Raw genomic sequence first — 24,212 nt, forward strand, 5'->3', positions numbered from 1 at the left:
AGAAGACAGACATTACAGTCAGCACAATTACATCCAGACAAAAGGCACAATGCATTAAATTAAATGAACAACCAAATAAATTAATTAATAAAGTGTAAAGTATTAATTATAAAAAAAAAAAATAGGATACATAAACTTAATAAAACTTTATTAACAGACATTCATGTATACAAACATTGCAGACCTGTACTTAACATAGTGCATTAAAATAAATAAACCAAATAGTATTTAAAAAAAACATAATGGGATACATAAACTTCAAAGCATGCAGAGGCATTGCGTCACTGGTTCATCGTCTAACATTTTATTTTGAAGGTCCAAACAGGAAGTCCTCGTGCCTCCTCTCCTGTCTCTGTCTTTACAGCAGCGCGGTGCAGCCTGTAGTACTTCACAGGCAGCCGGCGGAGGAGAGCCACCAGTCCGAGTTGGTAGATCCGAGGCGACGAGACACACCGACTGGCATCCGCTCCGGAGAGGACCGAGGAGCCGCGTTCACTGCGTCCAGTCCGGTCCGCCTCCTCTCAGTCCCTCCACACCGCAGGATGACCGCACTCTGGACGTTTGGACACTTTGGACAGCAGCGCGCAGTGGAAAACCGGATTTAGTGGAGAAGAAGTTGGCTTTCAGTGGCGGCGGTGCCCGAGCCGAGGACTGCTCGCTGTCAAGTCGTGAGGGGGATTTCTGACTTTTTTTTTCCACTGTCGCCAAACTGCTCCCCGAAGAGCGAGGACTTACGGATTTTAAAGTAGTTTGTGGGTTTTTACGAAGTTTACAGGAAAATAAAAGCTGTTTTTCTTCTTCTGAATGCTTGGAGACATCTGAAAGGCTAATATTTACTATCAAAACGGGATACTTTGGGTAAGTGGCTTATCATCATTATTATTATTATTATTATTATTATTATTATTATTATTATTATTATCATTATTATTTACGAACAACTCTTTGCAGCCTTTGAGAGAAATAGCTTTACTTCCTTGTAGATGTGAGACAGACAGGTTAAGCTCTTCATTATTTCGGTGTTAAGTAGCCGTGTTGCACTTAAAAGTGTGTGTACAGTGTGTGTGAAGCGTGGAGCTGCGGGACCAGCCCTGCTGCCGTGCCACCGCACAGGTGCCGCAGAGGGAACGGCTCCTCCGCTCCCTGTCTGTGCGCAAGCGGTGCGTCTCGGTCAAGGACCCTCTCTGCGCGTATCTGTACCAGTCCGATTTGAAGAAAGCGCGCAGAGGTGACTGTTTTTGCTCATTAATGCTGGCTGCGCTGCGTGTGGCGCAGGTTGGTGAAATTACGCACGGTGCTGGACTGAAAATGTGATTTTTGTTCAAGCTCATTCGCTTGTTTTCAGTGTAGAGCAACTGGCTTGAAGTATTTTCTCAAAATCAAAAGTCATTCTCAACGCCTCATTCTGTCCAGTTTCAAAATATTGACACTTTGGTTTTCCTGGAATGATGGGAAAAATGTGAAACCAAGTGGCAAAATTTATGAATTATGAGATTACGCACGCATTTCCACTGGAACTGGCAAGTGGTTGAGCACATTCCCTTGTTTTCAATGGAAACCCACTTGATTGAAGAATTTTCTGAGCATCAGAAGTCATTCTCCGTCCATTTTAAAATACTGACACATTGGTTTTTTAGAAAATAAAAAACGTGGAATGAGGGAAACGTGAAACCCAGTGGACGCGTTAGAGGAAAAGCAGATGAATTATGGAATTACGCACACTGCGGGGCTGAAAATGTCATATTTGTTTGAGCCCACAACTTGCTTAAAGATTTTTTCTCAAAATCAAAAGTCATTCTCCGCCTCAGTCTGTCCAGTTTGACACTTAGAGAAAGATCCTGGATTGTGGGAAAACATGTGAAACCCAGAGGCAGAATTTGAGGAAAAAGCAGACGTATGAATTATGAAATTACGCAGGTTAATCTGTTCACCAGAATGAGTTCTGATGCGTTTTAGAGCAGTCCACGTATAATTTCACTGTTAAAAAGTCAAATATTGACTTCCATCGCCATCCTATCCGCTCCTGTGTTAGGACGAACACGCCTTTTCTGCTCGCTGCTGCACCAGTGACGTCTTCTCCTCTGGTTCGGAGCAGAAATATGAATTACACATCAGCCGCGCTCCCTAATGCCTCTGATCATCTCTGAAGTTTCTCCAGAAAGCAGCAGCAGATTCTCTCTCTCTCTTTTTTCTTCCCTTTGAATGAACGAGCTGTGCGGTTCTCTCCCCTCAGCAGCAGATCAGTCATCCCCTCTTCAAACACTCGCTCTTCAATGGGATTCAGATGGTGATTTTTTTGGCCACTCAGCTCCGCTTTGACTCCCAGCATGTCAAGTCATCAGCGGAGAAAATGACCGGATTATAGCAGCATCCTGCGAGAGAAGAGCTCTGAAATGAGATTTGAGACTTGTACTGCATGAGCCTATTAAATTTCGGAGCCATAAAACAAGCGTGCGTGTGATAATAGCTGCGCTAATGCCGCAAATTAATTGTATCTATTGACCCGAGAAATAACGCACGCCAGTTTGCAGCGTTTTCAATCAGGAGGCGAGCCTCACACACATTCGGTTCCAAATGAGACTCTGATTGCCTCTTTTCATTACCGAAATTGGCCTGAGACCATCCCTCTGCGTGCAGTTTTGGCTGCCTTTCTTCTTCTACTCTTTCATAAAGAGCAGAGTGGTGCATTAATTGGCTCCAACTTGTCTAATTTGAGAAGAAAAGCTGCACAAACACTAATTCACGGACATATTCCGATAATTCAAGCAGTATGTGTTGCAGCAGTGACCTTATCTGGCCTTTTTTAGCAGATTAACGTCTTGTTGTATCTCTGCAGGAAACCTGTCTTGTATAATATGTCTCTGATACTGCAATTATTGACTTTACTTGGCTTAAAGGCCCCAAAAACCTCTTCTCCTAATGAGGATAACAAGTTCTGCTAAAATTAGGGTTGTTTTGGTGATTTTGGAGGACAGATCTCTGCATGTCTGTCTCAGTCCTGGCTTTTCTTGCTGGTTTTAATGTTGCAAAGCAACGATGGAGAAAGGTGACCAGGTCATTGTCAAATAAATCTGATAAATCCACACATACACAGTCTAGATGAAGCAGATTAGTTCTGAGTAGGGCTGCAACAAACAATTTCCTGCACTGTCGATTAATGTGTCGATCATTTTCTCGATTAATCAGTTCGTTGTTTGAGCCATAAAAAGTCAGAAAATGGTGAGAAATGTTGATCACTGTCTCCCAAAGTCTTGTTTTGTCCTCAACCCAAAGAGTTTACTGTCATAGAGGAGTAGAGAAACCAGGGAATATTCACATTTGAGAAGCTGAAATAAGAAAATGTTTGACATTTTTTCTTGAAAATGTTATTGAAAATGATTAATTACATAGTTTACAAGTAATCATCTAATCTTTGCAGCTCTAGTTATGAGAGTTCAACTTTTAACAAAAAATAACAAAGACTGTTTTCTGCCAAAATCTTCACAAATTTTCCACTATTATTCATTAAGTCATGAATAGTCAATGATATGTACAAGATTTGATTTTTCAGGGCCTAATTTTTAGTCCTTTACTTAGCAGTCCTATATTTCCCCAGGAACTCATAGTGGGTCCGTGACACTCAAAACAAAGTTTACACTGACACTATACAACTTAATGGCATTCCTTTTTCCCCGTAGCTTCACGATAATGTCTCTGTAACTCCTCACAATGTGTCTGAGGCAGTTAAAACAGAGCGTATATCAACCTTATTAAGCTTCATAACATTTTAATTTCCCATGGTATCTGCTGTAATGTTCACAATGCAGTCACAAAGAGAGTTATCTATGTGTTAAGCACGAAGGCTGCATTCACACTGCAGGCAAAAGTCCCAGGCAGATTTTTTTTTTGCCTAAGATTTTAATGCAGTTCCATTTTTGATTGAATGACTGGATTGGCTGAGGAGATAAAATAAAAAACAGCACAGGTCACATGGAATCTGATCTGTTCAATTCTGATTTGGGCCACTTGCATACGTGGTCCTAAATCAGATACAGATCAATTTTGGATGAAATCTGTTTCTGTGAAGTTATTCATGTCATAATGCTGCCAGGTGAGGAATACGACCAGTTTATACTGGAATCTGATACTGGTCATATTTAAAAAATAGTATGAACAGCCAAACAAAAACAAATCAGATCTCAGCATTAAATCCAAACTGAGCATTAAGGTTTGCATTGTGAACGCAGCCTTACTGGGTTGAGGACGCCCAATAGATGTATCTAATCTGATCAATCAGACTTTTCTATGTGCAGTTACACCGTCAGAAAGTAAAATGTTGACTTCCATCGCCAAATTTTGGGCAAAATCTGTTTCTATGAAGCCATTCACATCATGATGTCACCACTTAGGGACTGCAACCAGTTCACACTGGAATATGGATACTGAGTACGAAGGCAGTGCAGTGTGAACGTATACTTTACCAACCTATTTTTCTTCGATTTATAAACCAGGATTCAACATTGCCCACTGTCAGTTTTTACTTGGCCCCGTACAAACTGTTGCATTTATTAGCGAAAATCAAATAACATCAAAGAAAAAAATCTATAAAATGTCAGAAAATAATGAAAAATGCCCGTCCTTGTCTCTCAAAGTCCAAGGTGATGCCTTTAAATGACTCATTCTGTCAGTTCAAAACCCAAAGATATTCAGTTTAATATGATTATAAGCAGAGGAAAGTAGAAAATCTCCATCTTTGAGAGGCTGAAAACAGTATTTTCTGCCATTTTTGCATGAAAAATAGTGCAATCTTGCCTGATTAAGCAAGTGAGTTGCTAGATTTACTCTGTTGAACCGTGTAAGCTGTGATTTATCTTCTTATATACTATCAGATGGACTAAAGCATTGTGTTGTTGCCTCTGTTTAATGCAGAGAACTAATTCTTGGACAGGTATCTTTTACATGTGCAATGACGGGCACACGACGATATGTTTTAGCCCTGCAGTCTGAGTGTCAGCTCGAGTCCACAGCCTGCAGCACTTTCCACTTGGAGTCACACTTTACCTCTGACAGCTCCTCTCTCTCTGCCGCTCAGCTGATCAATATCTCTTCTCACCTGAGGCTGCGTCTGAGAGCGCTTTGAAGAGAGGGTGGTGTGATGTGATAAAGGCAGGGTGGAGGAGCAGCGAGGGGACAAGGTGAGGAGGGGAGAGACGAGAGAAATTTTTAAAAAACGAGGCACTGATATGGATGATCACCCACTCGAGTGTCAGTCTATCAGTCTGTCCACCGCCCGTCTGCCCTGCTGCTGTTTGCACTTGTGCCCCCCCCCCCCCAAAAAAACCCCTCTAATCCCCTTTTCCCAAAATGACAAAGTCGATCCAGGCCCCGGCTGTTGATTCTCCGGCTTAATTATTAAAGATTACTGACACTCCACAGAGAGGTGTGACGAGCATGTGACCGCCTCGCATTGATCCTCACTGAGGGGGAGCGTGGATGACAGGGATTTGAACCCCTGTTAAAGCATTTCTCTGCCTCCGAGCGATTACAATGTGAAGATAGTTCTGCATGATTAATGTTCATGTATTATTCACCGCTGTGGTTGTGTTTCCCTTTCATGCTTAAAGAAAATATTAGCATGAAAACACTTTGGAGGCTTTGAACTCCTCGCTGGGGTCTTTGGGATCTGCACTGCCTCTTTTTCTTCTCCTTCTCTGCTTCTTGGGGTTGTTAAGGGAAATCAAAGTGGCTGTGAAGAGTTCATTTCCACTGTTTGACGTGTCCACTTTGGGGTAAAAAGTTCTTAGTTGAGTTTTATTACTCAATATCTCAGGCGGCAAAAGTACACACACTTGAGCAGAAGTGCAGATACTAGTGTAAAAAAAGACTGGTAGGACAGGAGTACTGAATTAACTTCTGTACTCAAGTAAATTTGAAAAAGTACAGACTGAAATGTAGTTAAAGTAAAAAATAACCCAGTAGGACAGTTCTACCAACTGTTTCTATCAAACCTTAACCACTCTAATGTCAAATAAACTTTTAAAAACCTAATATAGTAGGGCTGCAACTGTTTTATTTTCATTATGGATCTAATTCTCAACTGACTGATTCATTTTTGGGTCCATAAACTGTAAGAAAATGGTGAAAAATGTCGATCATTGCTTCCAAAGCTCAATGCAATGTCTTGTTTTACCCGCAACCAAAAGACATTCAGTTTACTGTCACAGAGGAATAAAGAATAAATAAACCAAAATCAGTCCTGCAGTGCTAAAAAGCTTCTCAGCTGATAGATTTACTGGACGCCTTTTCTCTGCCGTCGAGGCTGTCTTGTCATCTTTGGAACTCAGCAGACGATGATGCAAAACTTAAATAATTGATAAATCCCATCAAATGCATTAAGACTATAATATGTAACATTTACCCATGAAAATGTCTTTGCATGTTTTATATATTTTGTTGAAATGTGTACTTACTTTATCCCGAATGTTTCCAACAATCAAACGTGGGGAAATCCATTATTTATTCAAGGTAATGGCACGTTTCCTGCTCACCATTCGAGTTAGTTGCTGTAACTTCCAGGATACGTCAGAGAGAGGAAAGAAGTCAGTGTTTGTGACTAAAACTTTAATATTGCCTCGTCCATGAACATGAGTGATGTCAGATAGATTTCAGTAGTTGTTTAAAAGTGAATGATCCCACACTACTTCACGACATCATCAAACTAAGTCCTCTTGTTGTTTTAATGTGAGAGAGACAGCTAGTGGCAGAATTCACTTCATTGTGCATGTAAAACTACTACTTGGACCTTCAAAATAAAATGTTCACTCCTACCACTAAACTTTAAACTAAAGTAACAAGCTTATTTTGAAACTGGAAGGAGTTTGTACTTTGTTACTTGCCACTTCTGCTCAATATTTCAAAAAGAGAGGATATAAGGTTTCTATTTTGCCAAGACCTTTTTTCTGTTTATTGCTATCAGTCATGTTGCAACACTTGGCTGCTCCTCAAATTCACAATTACTCTGTGAACAAGGTACTCCTAACTATCACCTGTCGCCAAATTAGTCTGTTAGCCCGTGTTGTTTTCCGGCTTCTTCTCACATGTCACATGTCACTCTGCTTGTCTAAACAGAACAACTCCCAAGCTCCGTCAGCCCTCGGAGCGAAGCGGCCGTAAAAAGCTGAGATTCTTTTTTTCTTCATGTGAGAGCCTGTGCCTGCCAGAGAAAACAAAAAGTTTCAAATCGGAGAGGCCTGCAATCAGCTACCTCCACGCCTGGAGAGCGAAAGGCCTTATCGTGCTGTGTAAACAAACCGCAGCAGCGTGTAGGCGTCTTGTGTTGTAAGAAGGTGAGGACGTGCAGAAGAAGAGCTCTCCGTATAGAGAAGTGCGTATAGAGAACATGAAAGCCTGCTGAGGCATTAAAGGTGCAGTGCCGGTGTTTAGATTAGACTCTGTGCTGCTTTATCTGTCCATGTGTGTCTTCTGAAGTTCCCCCAGTTGGTGTTTTTCTGTGCTGAGGAGTGATAATGTGCAAACAGAGCCTCGCAGAGCCGGCCTGGGCTGCAGTTTGTGCTGAGCAAGGAGTGGGTCACAGGTCCGCAGAGAGAAAGAAAAACAGTACTGTTAAGACTTAAGACAACACAACCTTTCTCTGGACGCTGCGTGTGTGTACAATGCACCTCTGTGTGTGCAAGCAAAGCCCACTCTGAGGTGTTTGCATGTGCGTGTGTGTTCGCCAAAACTTGTGCGTGGGTTTTTTTTTTTTTCTCGACGTCTCGTGGCCAAGGCTATTCTGAAGCTGGACAGTTTAAACTAACAGTCGTTGTGTGTGTGCATGTGGGGGGTTTTGTGCTTTGCTTTTCTGGGCACCTCGCTCAGAGCTTTCTCCGCGAACCTCAGTGCATTCCAGCTTCTCCCTGCTTAAGCCGTCGCTCGCCGTAGCCGTCACGCTCCCTCCTCCTCCTCCTCCTCCTCCGCTGACGCCGCCTGCGAGCCGCCGGGCACGTTGGGCAACTGATACTGTAGACTTCGGCATTCCTCATCCTGCAGGAAGATTAGTGAATCCGTGTCAATCGCTTGCTAAACCATGCAGAAGAGTTTCTCAAGCAGAAAAGAGACCCGTGGAAGGAATGACAGCCTGTTTAGGTCTGATTTTTCTCTCTCCTCGGCTAATCCTGCTGCAGCAAAGTTAATTGATTAGTTAATGAACTCTTTCTCCAGGCTGTGGGTATCATACAAAAGGTTTCTTCAGCTGTTCCAATATCAGAGCTCCTATCCGCCCATCTTAACGATCAGGTGCTCCGACAAAGGTTCTGAGAAAAACTGCAAAGATGGATTTCCACCCTAATCCTTGAGATCTGAGTGGAATGTCAGGTCAAAATATGGTAGCATGTGTGTGCAGACCCTAAGGCGCTTCTTCGTGCTGTGGTCTTATTCTTCATATTACAGAGTTAGTTGATTTTCTTCCTGATTGCATGTTAAAATCTGGGCCTGAATCTCACAGGGAACATCAGTGGTGGAGTGATCTTTCAGAGTTCGTGCAGGTGCTGGAAATCCTTGAAAACACTTTGATTTTAATGTCTTGTTTTCAAGGTTTTAAAAGTGCTTGAAGTTGCAATTGCAGGAATGAATACTTTGCTTTTTGATACAGAAATAAAGTAAGTCGGATATTGGCTCAGATGCTGAAGCTACTTACTGACACATTTTGAAACGTAAAACTTTGTTGTGTTTTCCTTTCACAAATTGGGCGATGACATATTACCACGGGATGCCGGTTTACTGCGGCTGCCTTCACAGTTAGGGGGTTTTTTAACTTTATTGAAGCAGGCTGTCATGTGTGTAGCAAGTGAGCAAGTGGCAGCAAGTGAGGTTTAGTGACAGCAGACTAAGGGTGACACAATGCTAGCAAAGCGAAGGAGAGCAGTAAGTTGTCACTCTGGCAGTAAATGTACAGTTCAGGTTACAGTGTGTTAGCTAATAAATCCTTCAGCTTCTTACCAAAAAGCCGTCTGTAAATTCCCAGCTGAACAGTTAAAAGTAAAATTGGCTATGGGAATGGGAAGCTAACGCTAAAGCTAGCATTGTACTTTACAACAGCAGCTCTGGTGCGATTATGTCTCTTTCAGAAGCATAATTTGATGTGATGAAGAATCATTTTGACCATACGTATGCTAATGTGTAATTTACCCAAAGAAGCTTGAAAATTCACCTTAAAAATTCTTGAAAAGTGACTTTGGTAAAAGTGTAGGAACCCTTCTTTTTTCCTCATGTTTGCGGTCGTTTTCCAGGTCAGTGGCGGGGAGCTGTTGGATAGTTTCTTGCGGCATTGGAGGCCGCCCTTCTGCTGGACAGCATGCGAACGGAGGATGTTGTCTGAGTCTGAGTCGGGCCTTGCTGCTCTGCGTCTCACCTCGTCGTCCAGAGGAATGACGGCTCTGTGGTGCTCACTCTGGATTTCCTTCCTCCTGCCTCTCTGCGTCGCTCCGGCCAGGCTGCCCACCGCTCAGCCCACAGGTAGGACGCGTTATCAGACCCTTGCATATTTGTACAAACTGCTGATGCTACTGCTGAAACTGCACCGGCAACTGTGTTCAAGCAGAGTTTCTGCAGAGTTGCTTTTATAGAGTTAGAGCGAAAACCAATACTGGACAAATAACAACTAATGCAAACTGTGCTTGTACCTTTATGTCAGTATGGATGCAAAATATGCCTTATATTGCATTCATCATGGTCTTAAGGTGTCTTAAAGAGTCTTACATTTAAATCTAATGATGAGTTCATGGATACCAGAAAAGTCCTACAATATCTTGATATCATAAGCTGATTCATTGATTGCCAATAATTTAGCATTTGTCAAGCAAAAATGCCAAATATTGACTCATTCTAGCATCTAAAATGTGATGATTTGCTGTTTTTCTGTTTCATAACATGTGACTTGAATATTTTTTGTTTTTGGAGACAAGAGTAGTAGAAAAGTACCTCAGAGGGAAAAGTAGAACATGTTCATGAAGGCATCATAGCTGAAATCATTAGATGAATCATCGATCACTTTTCATTTCTCAAAGAAAACTTCCAAACGTGAGGATTTGCTGTTTTTCTCTGCTTCATATCACTGTGAATTGAATATCTTCTTGTTTTGGGGCTGCTAGTCAGACAAAACAAGCGTGTTTGCTCACACGGGAGGTGAAAAAAAGGCAACTTAAAGCGACACTTTTCTCGCAGCACAACAACAAAACCGCAGCTTAGAAGAATTCCCCTCACGTTGGCTTCACACTCAGTCATAAACCGGGATAAAAGAAAGCTGAAAGGGTGCTTGTCCAAAAACAAGAAAGACAACGTTTAGCTGCTTATACACATTCGCTTCTCCTCCTCAATTGTTCCTTGCTCCATTTTCCATGCTAATATGACATCTGCTTGAGACCATGTTCAGTTTTCTGTGTGTTCATCACTTCAAATAGCAGGCCTTTCAAAAAGAACATTTATTGTTTATACGAATGTGGTGGAGTCTTTCTTTTTTTTATGAGGAGGATTTAATTGGACTCTTCTCGGTTCGCTGAGCTTAGCGCGATTTTCCCTCTTTGTTCTGGAGGCAGAGAAATACCCAAAGATCAATCCAAAGTAAACGTTGACTGTGTTTGCTTTAATCTCTCCATATTGCGCAAAAAAACTAACACAGCAGAGTAATCTTTTTCTGAGGCATTAGCCAAGTGTTGTTTTTTCTCCCTCTCTCCCCCCCTCCCTCCTCTGTTTCTTTTTATGTGAGAGTTATTTAAAATGAGTCTTTGACACACTTTACACACTACAGAGCATTGGGAAAGACGAGACGCTTTCTGGAGACAAACCAGTCTTATGCAAGCTGAGATAACCCTGCATGTGTGTGTGTGTTTGTGCAAGAACGTGGACAGACATTTTTTTTAACTTGTGTCTGTGTGTGTAATTCATCTTCCAAATAACTGAGGTCAGACTTGAGACACGGCCTGAAGTCACAGAATTAAGGACTACACACTTGACTTTCTGCTCTTGCACTTGTATAACTGCGGACTTGCACTTCTTCCCTCCCTAACATAGACCAATTTTTGTTATTTTTAGGTGGAAACAGGTGATCTTTAGGGCGAGATATCAGGTCGGCAGTAATGGAAACATCAGCTGAATGCTGGGGACCTCAAGAGTAATTTGAAATGCAGCTCAACACTGTGCTGCTTGTAATCATTTTATTGTCTTTGGGCGTGTATCAGACTTTGAAAGTTCAGAGCGTATGAGGCTATGGTGGCCATTCCCATGCTCCATCATGTTTCATAAGTTGTTGCAGGAGTTTTTGGGTTGATACTGTTTATTGCACAGATTTGGTGCAAAATGTAACCATTTTTGCTACTTGAGAATGAATAAAAATGGTCAAAAATCCCTCCAAAATACCAAATTGAGACAATAACTCCATGGGAAACCCCATAGAATGCTCAGAAAAAAACCTTTTTGTCATTATACCTAGGAAATCTGTACATTATCTACATGCAACCAGATCTGTACTTTGTGGCTATGAAGTTTCATGAGGCTGTGATTGTCCTAGAAGTCACTACAGGTCATTTTATACAGTGAAGTCAAGTTTCAAAAAATGGGTCCGCTTCAGTTGGGCTCATTGAATCCACAAGAGTCTCCACTTTTCAGTTAAGCCCAGTCTGATACTGTCTGAGGACACCAGTGTGCAGAAATATTAAAACTGAACAGGCACACATGCAAAAAACTGCATGGTTTTGGGAGAAAGTGGGCCTGTTTGTAAAGTAGAGACTCTTGGAGACCATAGAACCCGTTTTCATTCAGATATCTTGAGGTCAGAGGTCAAAGGACCACTTTGAAAATTGCCACGCCACTTTTATTCTCGCCAACATTTACCTTAAATTTGGAATGTTATTCAGCCAGCTTCCCAAAAAGCTAGTATGGCATGGTAGGTCCTCTAGTTTCATGTAGTCCTGTGCAGTAGAACCAGGAACATGAACGTCTCTGTGGAGTTTTTTAAGTGCCTGAAGACTTGAAAGCAAAAGTGTTCTTGTCTCAAAACTCCTTGAACAATAAAAAGTAGAGCTTGCATCTTTCAGTTTTAGCCCTAAAGGATTTGGTCTCAGCTACGCAAAAAAAAAAAGCACAAATTATAGAGCTTTACAGGGAAAATGTTCAAATGTCATGAAAATTTAAGCGTTAAGAGACTTGAAAGGCCTTCATTCTGACTTCAGTTTGACATGGACTTGCCCCAAAAGAGTTAAAAACAGCTCTGCGTCAGGCTGGTCTGACAGCCCCTCTACCTGTGTGTGAATTCCACTCTTTATAGCCAAGAGATCCCTCGCCTCTTCTCTTTCTGCCCCCCCTTGCCCTCTCTCATGTAAAAGCCCCAATGTTACAATAGACGTGTTATGATTCTGTCCGCCTGATTGCCTTCCCTGCTGGGAGCCATCACAGCCTATCATGCTTGGCATCATCCAAAAAGCTCTGTGTTTTTTTAAGCCCCCTCAGGGTGGCGGGTGTTCAGGCTGTGATCTCCGTGTACCTGCGCAGTATGAAGACATGGCCAAATACAGCAGGGGCACGTACTGTAGCTCTGAGAGGGATATTGTTTCAATTTGCTGATGTTCGTCATGTTCGAGTGTGAAGATTAATTTGACGCGAAGTGTCTGACGTTAAGATGATAACATGCAACATGTGCAGGCATGTTTCCCTCAGAGACGTTTCCTGGTGAGATGGAAAGTTGTTTTTGCTGGAAATCTCATTTAAAATGGGGGTTAGACACATTTATTGGTTTTTTCAGTCAGTGTTGTTCACCTTTGATGTGACAGAGGTTCATTCATGACCACAGATGTCTGGAAAAACTTCATCTAAAAGTTGTTATCCCTCCAGTTTGTAGATTAGAAAAAATAGATGTTTTTTTTTTATACCCAAATGGCTTTTATTTTGAAAATATTTCACATGCAAGTGGCTTTTATTTTAAAGAGAATCTTATCTGCTGGGTTTTAATGGAGACTTTTAAAGTTCCATTATGGTTTGTGTGTTATTTGTGAGGTTTGTTTCATCCTGATAACAGTAAATATCCCACAGAAACACCCACTGTATTGTTACATGTTGCTAATATTTGTGGTGTGACGTCTAATTTGATGTGAAGTGGATGGCCGTCTGGTAATAACATGTAATCCCACAGATGTCTTGAAAACCTGCATCTAAAAGCAGTTTACTTGGCAACAGTTTTCTGAATAGATGAAGTAGATGGGTTTTCATGCCCAAGAGGCTTTTAATTTGAAAATATTCTCATGCACAAGTGGTTTTTAATTAGACAATTTTCTCCTGCCCAAGCTTCTCTTTTCTATAGACACAGAACCTGTTGCCCTTTGGAATGAATGCAAGCTTTTATGCTTTTAAGTTTTCAGGATTTTTCAAGTTTTCAGGTCTCATGTAGGATGAAATGTTCCTCTTCAAGTTGAGAACATTCATAAATGTCTGACATTAAGTGCCAACCATCTTCAGGTTCCAAGGATTTTACTCAGCAGCAGTGATAATTTATTAGCTTTCCTCATTTTGAGCTGATAATTCACTGCCTCTGATAATGAAGATCTTGAAACCATATTGAATCTCATCTTCAGGCTCCTAAAAAATAAAACTCATCCTTGATGGTTGATTATCTTCTCGAGCTTTAACCATCTCAGCATCCTCTTGTATCCTCCAGCAGTGAAGTTCTTGCATTTTTCTGTATTATAAGGAGGTAAAGATGATGAGGCGTCTCCAGCATACGTCTCGTCTCCCCCGCGGCCTCCTGGCCTTCAGCAGCGCTCCCCACGTCCACAGATGGACGAGCAGTAGGGATAAAATGACTGTCGTTTACTGGCAGATGGCACAATTTCCCCTCAGCCGCGGCAGCGCCGGGCTGCAGAGTTGTTACTTAGGTTTGTGTTTTCTGTGTTATGAATGCACCGTGTTTGTGCCGCTGTGTGTGTGTGTGCAGATTGATGTGTGTGTCTGTGTCAGGGTCAGAAATTAGCAGGCGCTGAGGACAAAAATGCCCTTGAAAGTTTACAACACGCCCATAAATATAAATTAAAAGTAATTGTGCTGCAATTTGGACATCCTCACAGTAATATTTCATAATTGTTTGCTTGTTTCCGTGGAGCTGTCATAAATAAATGTATTAATTTGACCACTGAACCCTGTGTAGGTATGTTTTCAGGAAGAAAAAATAGCAGTGTTTCAGAATGCTGGTTTATCTCCCAGAATGCCACACATCCCTTGGTCTGTATTTATGCAAGTGTGACATAAGGAGACACTGTGTTTTTGTGTGCGAATGTGTGTGTGTGTGCGAATGTGTGTGTGTGTGTGTGTGTGTGTGTGTGTGTGTGTGTGTGTGTGTGTGTGTGTGTGTGTGTGTGTGTGTGTGGTGTAAATCCTTGTTTCCATTAAATCTACAGTAATGTTGTCTCAGAGCGCAACGTTGTTTATTTCTCCAAAAGCTGGTGGCATTTCCAAATGTTGTGGTGGAGGAAAAAAAGTGTTAGAAAGACGGAGTTGACACGATGTGAGAGGCTGATGACAAAGAGCAGAGGCCATGTGTGTGTGTGTGTGTGTGTTTGTGTGTGTGTTATTCTTCTCCCCTCTGTATTTACTGACCACACACGCTTCCCACCGGTGCCCCCGTGGAGCTCAGCTGAAATATGTGGCTCCTCCGCTCTGACGTTTCTCTGTGAAGCAGCAGACATATAAACTCAACACATTCAGTTTTGCCATTGCTTTTGAGCGTGTGTGTGTGTGTGTGTGTGAGAGAGAGAGAGGGTGCAGAGCCTACGTGGAGTCTGCAGTTAAGTGAATGTTATGTCTGTACGAGCAGAGGCGGATTATGAAAAGGAGGCAGTAAAAGAAGATGAAAAGAGAGAAACATAAAAATTAAAGGATAGCGGAGAGTGTGTGTGTATGTGTGTGTGTGTGTGTGTGGAACAGAGAGAAAAGAGGGAGACGGCGTGGGTGTGTGTGGTCAGTATGCCCTTCAAACTGAGAAGAAAGCAAATCTGTGTCATTTTTAGACAGAGAGTGTGCGAGTCTGTGTGTGTGTGTGTGTGTGTGTGTGTGTGTGTGTGTGTGTGTGTGTGTGTGTGTGTGTTTGTGTGTGTGTGTGTGTGTGTGTGTGTCTGTTTGTGTGTGGGTGGGTGGGTGTGTGGGGGGGGTGTGAGGTCTCTGACCCCCTGCCTCCCCCCCTCCTGGCAAGGACTGTAAATGTCAGCAGGGGTTGTTTGGGTCGTTAGGAGACTCGTTAAAACCACGCCATCCACAGATTTACGCTCAGGCTCGACAATTCTCACACACACACACACACACACACACACACACACACACACACACACACACACACACACACACACACAATGTGACTCTCCTTGTTTCTTTTCCTCTGCCATATTTCATCTGTCTTCACCACTCTCTCCTCTCCCTCTAACGCGCACACTTGTCTTTGAAAACCTCTCCTGTGCTCTGTAAGTCTTTGATAGTGGCAGTATTGTCCTGAAGGCAGCGTATGTGTGTGTGTGTGTGTGTGTGTGTGTGTGTGTACTACAGTCCAGCATCAGCCAGCAGCTTCAGTGCAGAACTTCACTGAAAACACGCTGCGTTTACAGCCAGTTGTGGGCTCAAAAGATTGCAGTGTAAAAAACACAGTCCTCACAGTCGGTGTAGAGAAAACCGTCTTGTTCCTACGAATGGAAACTCCCTTTCTTTAACTATATTTTTAAAGAGATAGTTCTGATTATTTGAAGTGGGTTTGTATACTAATTGATAATCAGTGTATTAGAATATTTTTATTGCTTCACCATCATTTATTGCTTTGCCATCAGGCAGGCTTTTCTGACTGGGAACCACTGTTATAGCCAAATATTGCTTTGTACCAAACTCCATAGGCAAAATCAGCATTTTTACGTTGCAGAACACAGGAGTTGTTCTGGTTTAAGGCTGGTCTACCACTGCCTCAATCTGTTAATTAGTTTGTACTATTGTGTGACTTCTGCATTTTAAAAGTTTTGCTCAGGTTCACCAAAAGTCACGCAATAACACAAACAAACTAACCAATCAAGGCAGAGGTAGACCAGCAGCTCCTCTGTTCTGCAAGATAAAATTACTGACATTGCCTATGAAGTTTGGTTGGTTTGGAGAGAGATATTTGGGTAACTGCAGTTTAAAGTCAGCAAAGGCTGTCTGACAGCAAAGTACCAAGTGTCCAAATTACACTCCTGGTCATTCTATTCCAGCAGAGTGCCCCTCTGGTCTGTGTACTTGCTCCCTTGGTAAGTCCACGAACACTTCAGTGCTCCTCTTGTTGGGCCACATTTCCCTCTAGTCCTCCCATATGCACTTCTGGTTAGCCAGATGCCTCTCTAGTCTGCGCCAGTGACCCCGTGGACTGTCCAAGTGGCCTTCTAGTCCATGAAAGTGTCTATCCAGTCAACTAAAGTGCCCTTGTAGTCACCACATGTCACTCTAGTCTGTGCAAACAGCCCTCTGGTCCGTATCCCAAGTGCCTCTAGGGTCGACCGTGTCAGCTGAAAATCAACTCTGTTAACTTTGTATGGCAACCAGCAGAGAAAGCTAGTGTCCTGCACAAAGATCAATCTGAAGCTGAGGACTTACTTTCTCCTTTAAATTTTGTTTTACTTGAGAAGTATGCTGAACACCTGTCTGATCCAATTCAGTGTTCTTCCACAGAGCTGAAAATACAGGGGCCAATTTCTGATAAGCAGATTTTCTATGAACGGCCAAATTGAATTGAATTTCAGCGTTTTATAACCAGATGGAGGCTGAGATAGAACAAACTGCAGCGTGTCTGCCATCTGAATTATGCAATGATACTAATACTTGTTTTAATTACTCCTCTAAGGGAGAAGAAGCTTTCACCTAAACAACAAAGAAGAATCACCATCATACTGACGGGTTCACTGGCATGGAAACAGATATAAGGTTTTGTCAGAATCCTTGTTGGCAAATTTCTTGCCCTCCTTTCAAAAAAAGAGATATGACAAGTAGGATCATGCCTAGAAGGGATCCCCAGACCTGCCAAAGATCTTGCGAGACTTAATCCAGTCTAAACCAGCATGGTTTGGCAGTTTGGCATCTAGAAAGTGAAAATAAGGTTATATGTAGGCTCTGTCAGAATAAACTTACATATAACAACTCAATTGGAGCAATGTGTAAGTGCATACGGCACATGCACATGGACGTTAACCTGCAAAGAGAGCAAGCTGCTGGTGCTAGTACTGCTAACTTTAGCCACAGTAGGCAAACCGATATGGCATCGTTTACTGTCCATTAGTGTTTTCTAGTTGACTAGTCTGAATTTAAATTTTGACTTGTTAGAACATCCCTAATGACAAGTCAGTGACCTTTAAAGAACAAAATCTTTTCAGAAATGAATAAACAGTATTTTGGGCACTTTTCTGCTGGTTGCCTTTTTCTCTCCTGAAGTTCAGCAGGTTTTTACTCCTGAAGAGATCCTGCAGCTCAGCCTCTCCAGCGTGCATTTATAGAAAGGTTATTTTCTCGAGTGTGATGCCGGTGTAATTTTCTGTTGGGCTCTCAACATCACTACCCTTTAATCATCCTATTATGTAAATGAGCAGTGCTCCATGTGTGGGCTTTACATGGCTCCCTGAAAATTGGGCCGTTTATCACAACTTAAGCGTAAAGTTACTCTCTTTTACTTCTGCAGCAACAGCACTGCAACGCTTACTGAGTCCCGGCATGAATGTTCATTTCCCTGGCAACGTTATCAAGAAATCTTTTGGCACGTCTGGGAAGCGTGCAGGCCAAAAACTGTAAGCTCTGGAGAATGACGATTCGTTTAACAATGGCTGTTCTATCCTCAGTCCATCAGGCACTTAATCCAGCAGACACTTAAGACACTTAGTTGGATGGGAATTAAACATTGAGCACAACTAAGAGTCCCATTTACCAAGGGATCATAGCAGGACGCTCCTGTAAGCCAGTTCCACAGGATTTGTAGCAGAGGTATGTCACCTTTAAAAATGAATGTATATATTATCCTGTAGAAGGTCTTAAATTCACAACACGATGCTGGAAATTATGTATTTTCAATAACAGCATGCTCTGCTTTGTGTTGTCTCATCTGTCGAAGCACATTATGTATTAGGCAGATTTTCATTAAGCACTTTCAGAGTATTACTGTCTAGACGCAGTGTTTTTCCAAGGATAACATACAGTTGAGCACAAGTGGAAAAAGCCTGTTGCTAAGCAAAATGTTATTAAAGGGTTTCATATCAGATCACAGACTGAAGTGAAAATGGTCCACTTGATTCTGACTAAATTGTGAAACTAAATGTGTCTCAAAGTTCAACAGCAGGGCTGGGAATTGAATCTCAATACTGCTTTTGTACTGTCTAAAATTAAAAGTAAGTCTGGAGGACTGAATGTCGCAACCTGTACCAAAAGTACCAAAATACAGTATTGAATTCCAGGTCAGATTTATATGGTAATTAATTTTAAGCTAACTTAGTATTATCCCCACCAAGGAGGATATATTTTTGTTTTTGGGGGCAGGGTTGTCAGCAGGATTGTGGAAAAACTACTGGCCCAATTTCTGTGAAACTTGGTAGAAGGATGTAGCATAAGCCAAGGGATTTGACCTTCTAGTTTAGTCAGAGTGCTTGTTTAACTGCTTGTGTTTAGAAAAAAAAACATTGCCTTCTTTTGGTAAATGACAAAAAAGGTTTCTAAACTTGCATTAACTGATTTTTGTCCACTTGGTGCAGTGGGAACGAGCTGTAAACACCTTTTAAGTGGATTTCTCAGGCTTGTTAGCAAACAGTTGCTTATTAACACAAACAGGGAGAAACATTATCATTAATTTCTATTCTGCTTCTGGTCACTTAAATCCAATAAAAAACTCTCCTTTTAGCTCTGTTTTTGGTCTCCACCAATCCACATTCAGCTATTTAACAGCTAAATGCTCTGTAATGTTTGCTAGCTAGTTGGTAACTTTGTTTGTATAAGTGTCCGCTAAATGTAGAATAACATTCAATAAAACAATGGAGTTTGGTTGGTATGGGCCGAGTGATATTTGGCTTCCCGTCAGAAAAAGGTTTCTCATGTCAAACCAAAGCAGTGTTCTTAAATACACTAAAACACTCCATAGAGTTAAAGAAAACTGCACAATCTGTCAATATTTATGAATGGTTCATAACACAAGTAACCCCTTTCATATACAAGTAGTCATTTAATCCTTTGTTAGTATAAAAATATTGATTGTAGCAGCTTTAAAGTCCACTGAGAAACATTTTGTTGCCTCCTACAACCCAGGTTTCATATTTATAATCCCCACCTCTCCGTTATTTATGGGTTTATTTATTGATTGAATATGAAAGTAACCTGATTTAGATTCACTGTCGCTGCTCTCCGTTCCTCTGTAGTCACAGGGTGTAAAATCCTCCCAGACTTTCTCAGGTTTGGGTTAAATGTCCACCTCCGTGAGGCTTCAGCGTGTATGGAAAAAATTAGCAGACAGCTGTAGATCAGTAGGTCATTGTCAGCCGGCGGCCTTCGTACGAACTTTGTCTGCAGGCCACAGCTATGTATGTATTAATACACCTCATTAATGCCCTTTGAACGCCTCTCTGCATGTCACTCGATGAATTATGGATGAAAATACAGACCTGTCTGCGTGCTCTGCTCACGTCCAACCCCTGCCACCTTTTTTCTGCAGATTTTTTTTTGTTGTAGTCCTTTATGTCTCTTTTCTCTTCGCTTTCACAGGCCGACGTCATGTGATGCCCACACCAAATCATTTTCAGCCTTAAATCCTCCCATACATCTGCTCATTTTCTCTTTTTCTGGCCATGTTTTCAAATCTTCATCAGTTTCTGAGCCCTTTGATGGCTGCCTGTTTCAACCTTTTTGATGTCTTCGTAGCATGTACACTTAGAAATAAGGGTTCCAAAAGGGTTCCTCCTGAAGGGCTGAGGTTCCACTCAGAACCATTTGTGTCTGTAGAAAACTTTTTAAGGTTCATCAGGTATAAAGGTTCATCAAAGGCTCTTTGTAAGACTAAATGTTCCATTAAGAGCCCTTGAAATCCAGAGAACCAATTCATCAAGAGATCTTCGTATCATGAAGAAAAAAGGGATCTCTGTAGAACCCCCTGGGTGGGTTCTAGATAAAACCCTTGGCATATAAAAGGGTTCTTGGTAGAACCCCTGGCTAAGTTCTTGTTAGCACCAAAGGACGGTTAAAAGGTTCTCAACAAAACCCCCAGAAAGTTGAATGTTCTGAGTGGGACCATTACACTACAGAAAGGTTCTCTGTAGAACCTCTCATAGGAGGTCTAGACAAAACTCTTGGAATATAAAAGGCACCTGAGGAAGATGGAGAAGTAGAACTCTCAGAAAAGGTTCTGAGAAGAACAGTTATACCATGAAAGGGTTTTCTGTAAAACATCTCATAGGGGTTTTGGGTGAAACCTTTTACATATGGTTTTAGATATAACCCTTTATGTTGGGTTCTAGGTAGAACTCTCTGTAAGGCTTCCAAGTGGAACCTTTATAAAAGGTTCTTCCAAGAACTAAAAAGGGTTCTCTATTGGGGACAAGCCAATGAATCATTTACGGTTCTTTATATTGCAATATAAATGGGTTCTTACCAGAATCATTTGATTATAATAGGGTTCTCATGCAATCTGCTGGAGTGTGTTCTAGATAAAATCCTTGAAATATAGATAGGTTCTCTGTAGAACCTCTCACTGAAGGATCTAGGTCGAATTCCCTGAATGGGCACCAAGTGGAACCAAAAAAGGTTCTCCTATGGAAATATGCCGAACAACCCCCTATGGTTCTTTGTATCATAGTATAAAAGGGTTCTCGATAGAACCTTCAGTCTGGGTTCTACATAAAACTTTGGAATATAAAAATCGGTAGAGCCCCCCTGGCTAAGTTCTTGTTAGCACCAGAGTCTTTATAAAAATGTTCTACCAACTAACTACTAACTAACTAAAATAGGGTCCAAGCCGAAGAACCCTTTATGGTTCCAGTCAGCGCCTTTGTTTCTCAGAGCGTACACACACTCCATGTTGAACTCACACCTGTACATGTCCTCTGCTCCACCTCTGGCTGCGGCTGCGGGCGTCTCTCATCCCGCCGGCTGACAGCGGCGTTGACATACGGCGGGTTTTTAATTACAAAGCTCCCCTTAAGGAAATTGTTGAGATACTTAACAGATAAGGCAGACATGGAGGGGAACAAAGAGGCTCGTTGTGTCGTATCAGGAGGACTGTTTTTGGAGGGTGCGCAGGGAGGAGGGGAGTTGGGGGGGGGGGTAGTCAGCTGGAGTTAAATCTGACAAAATATTATTGTGTCGTGAAGTGACTGGTTGATGGTGTTTCATTTAAAGTTGTGCGCCTCCTTTCATCCGCCTCCTCTCGTCTTTCTCCCCCATTGTCTCTCTTTATCTTTCTGTAGCTGACACCTGGATTTATTACCACCTTTGGTATAATTGCATAATTTTAACTGAATTGTTGTGATGAATCGTGATTGCAAAATGGAGCCAATACACACACTGTCCTCATGCATGTATAAACATGTTTGCATGTGTATGTGTGTGTGTGTGTGTTTGTGTGTCCCTGCTCTGAGCCAACCCCATTGGAAGAGTGTATTTTGTTGCTGGCAGAGGCAAACAGATGGCAGGTTGTGTGCCGAGCTGTAAGGAGTCCAACACACACACACACAAAGGCAGAGTGAGAGACAATCCAGGCTTGATCTGTCCCACCCATCACTCAGCCCCTTGACTCCCCCTCTACAACCCGAATGGCTCTTCAGCCACACACACACACACACACATGCACACACATGCACACAAACACACAAATAGTCCCCCTGCTTGTTTTTTTTTTTCCTCTGTGCTTCTATTTGATGTTTTATCGGTGTTACTCATGTTAAATTACTTGTATTTGTTGTCTTGTTTCAGTCTTGGTGTTTCCCCTCAGACAGACATTTGCACCACATGAAAAAAAGCAAAACAAGCCCAATTTATTTAAATGAGACCACAGACACTTGATGCAGAGGGGTGTGTGAACACAAAGAGCTCCAGTTAAAAAAAAACCACACACACACACAGGGTTGTCTGGCACAATTTGTGTCATCTAGGAAAGCACTGTGGTGGCAGATTTCACCTGTTTTCCTGACAATTGATGTGACAAAAGTTTTATAACCCTCTCTTAAAGTATCACAAACCTCTGTGTAGTGTTCAGACATTTTAATTTTATTGCAGTTTTCGGTCTGAATACCTGCTTATTGTGAAGCACTTTGAGCTACAGCAAAGTCCCTCTAATTACTAATTCTCTTTCACGCTCATGCGTATACTGTATACTGTAAAAAATGGCAGGTCACCTGGGTAGCTCAGTTGGTAGAGCGTGCGCCGTGTGTATGGAGGCCGTGGGTTTGACTCCCGCCTGCAGCCCTCTGCTGCGTGTCATTCCTCCACTCTTTCTCTCCCCATTTCCTCTCATATCTTCATCTTTCCTATCAATTAAAGGCATAAAACCCCCTCAAAAAAAGGATTTTTCATCCTCCACGATGGTCAAATAATTGCCAGTTGTCAAACTAAGAAACCGCATCCAAATTTCTCAGTTGAAAACCAGAAAAAACCTGTGATCCACAACATCTTCTTGCTTTAAGAGCAACTTTTCTTCATTGTGTATGTTGTACACACCAAGTATGTTGTATAATGTTACAACACTGTTAGGATTTCAGTTCAGGTCCGATCCTGGGACCTGGGTTTGTTATGTTACGGTGAATTCATGGTCCAGCGTGAGCTCTGTCTTGGATTTGGGAATATTTGGATATATTTATACAACTCTTTAATTGCTAATTAATTAATTCATTCATTTGTGCAACAACATTTTGCCTGAAGGCCTGCAGTATATCTGATACAGATATTGAATCAAACTGTAGCTGTAGCTGCATTTCAGCTGGTCAGAAAGCAATTTTAGACGTTCTGACCAAATATCAACCAATTTTCAACCAGAAATCAATAAATACCACTTGATGCTCAGTGGGTAAACGCATCTGAACCTGTGTCTCCTTGATCCGTGGGTGGAAACACACTGAAATGCCACCGATCTCACTTTCCTTCTTCTGCTAAACTGTTTCAAAATCACACGGCAAACATTAAATATTTAATATTTAACCTAATCCACACCTCCCTCCCTCCCTCCCTCCCCCTCTGTCTCTCTGACCACTAACCAGAAGCAGAGCTGTCCTGTCTGGCTCTGCTGCACCCCATTTACATTTCTGTGAATGGAAACAGAGAGCCAACAGACACTGTTCACTCTGGGTGTGTGGGTGTTGGGGAGAGAGGCGCTGAGTGTGTAGGGGTATGTGCTCCCTCCTCGCTCGTGTGTGTGTGTGTGTCTTTCATCTTCTTCCTCTCTCTGTCTTCCTCCTCGCTCCCTCCTCTCCTTCCTTGTGGTCGCACTTGCACATCTGCTCGCTCCGTCCCTCCATCCTCCTCCTCCTCCATCCGTCCTCTTCGTCTTTGTGTCTGCCAGGACAAATTCAAATTAGCTTTATTGGTTTGACCATAATTAAGTGCAGTATTGCCAAAGCGTTATTCCGTCCCTCCTCTTCTTTCTCATCTTCTTCTTCTCTCCCAGCCTGATCCGACATCTTTAACCTACGCCGCCGCCGCTTCGTCCAAAAAGGTCCAGGGTCTCCACTCGCAGCCTCACACACGCTTCTGTTTAAAGCCCCCCCACATCCAGGGCAGCTGACACATCTAATATTGAAACCAAACTCAGCTTCCATCCCTCCCACGTCTCCCCCCTCCTCACCTCCTCTCTCCCCTCGTGTTTTTTTGCCAGGAGAGCTAAAATAATAAACCCTTGTACCGTCTGCAGCGCGTAATGGAAGTTCTTTTTCTCCCTGGAAAGAAGAGGGAGAGACTTCGGCGCTGTGCAGTGCAGTGACAGTCGAGCTGACTACAGTTTTGGTTTTTTTAGAATAACCCGGGTCAGAGTTGCTTTCACGTTTCACATGAGATGTTATTTTTGAGTGTGGTGTATCTGGTAATTGGCTGCATTTTTTCCTCGTGTGACAACTTTCTCCTCATCGCTGGCGCAGCATACGGCGGTTTATCTGCTGTGTATCACCACAAAGTCATGGTCGGAAAACATTTGATTATTTTTAACTGTGTTACAGTCTCAGTTTTAATTTTTTGTTTAT

General features: G+C 42.2%; 1 protein-coding gene across 6 annotated transcripts in view; it reads left to right on the forward strand.

Moving 5' to 3' along the window:
* The first annotated feature begins 264 nt into the window (after positions 1-264).
* The window catches only part of fgfr3 (fibroblast growth factor receptor 3), a 104,429-nt gene continuing 80,481 nt past the window's right edge, over positions 265-24,212 (forward strand). For 5 of the 6 annotated variants that reach the window (XM_084742156.1, XM_084742155.1, XM_084742158.1 and 2 more), the window contains exons 1-2: positions 265-858; positions 9,267-9,492. In XM_084742156.1, coding sequence (XP_084598282.1) covers positions 9,345-9,492 — 148 coding nt within the window. In that variant the 5' untranslated portion in view covers positions 265-858; positions 9,267-9,344. The remainder of the gene's footprint in view (positions 859-9,266; positions 9,493-24,212) is intronic. The other variant, XM_084742160.1, reaches the window with a different exon arrangement.

Source organism: Lutjanus erythropterus, chromosome 18, assembly GCF_056507025.1.
Source record: "Lutjanus erythropterus isolate fLutEry1 chromosome 18, fLutEry1.hap2, whole genome shotgun sequence".
NCBI lineage: Eukaryota > Metazoa > Chordata > Actinopteri > Lutjaniformes > Lutjanidae > Lutjanus > Lutjanus erythropterus.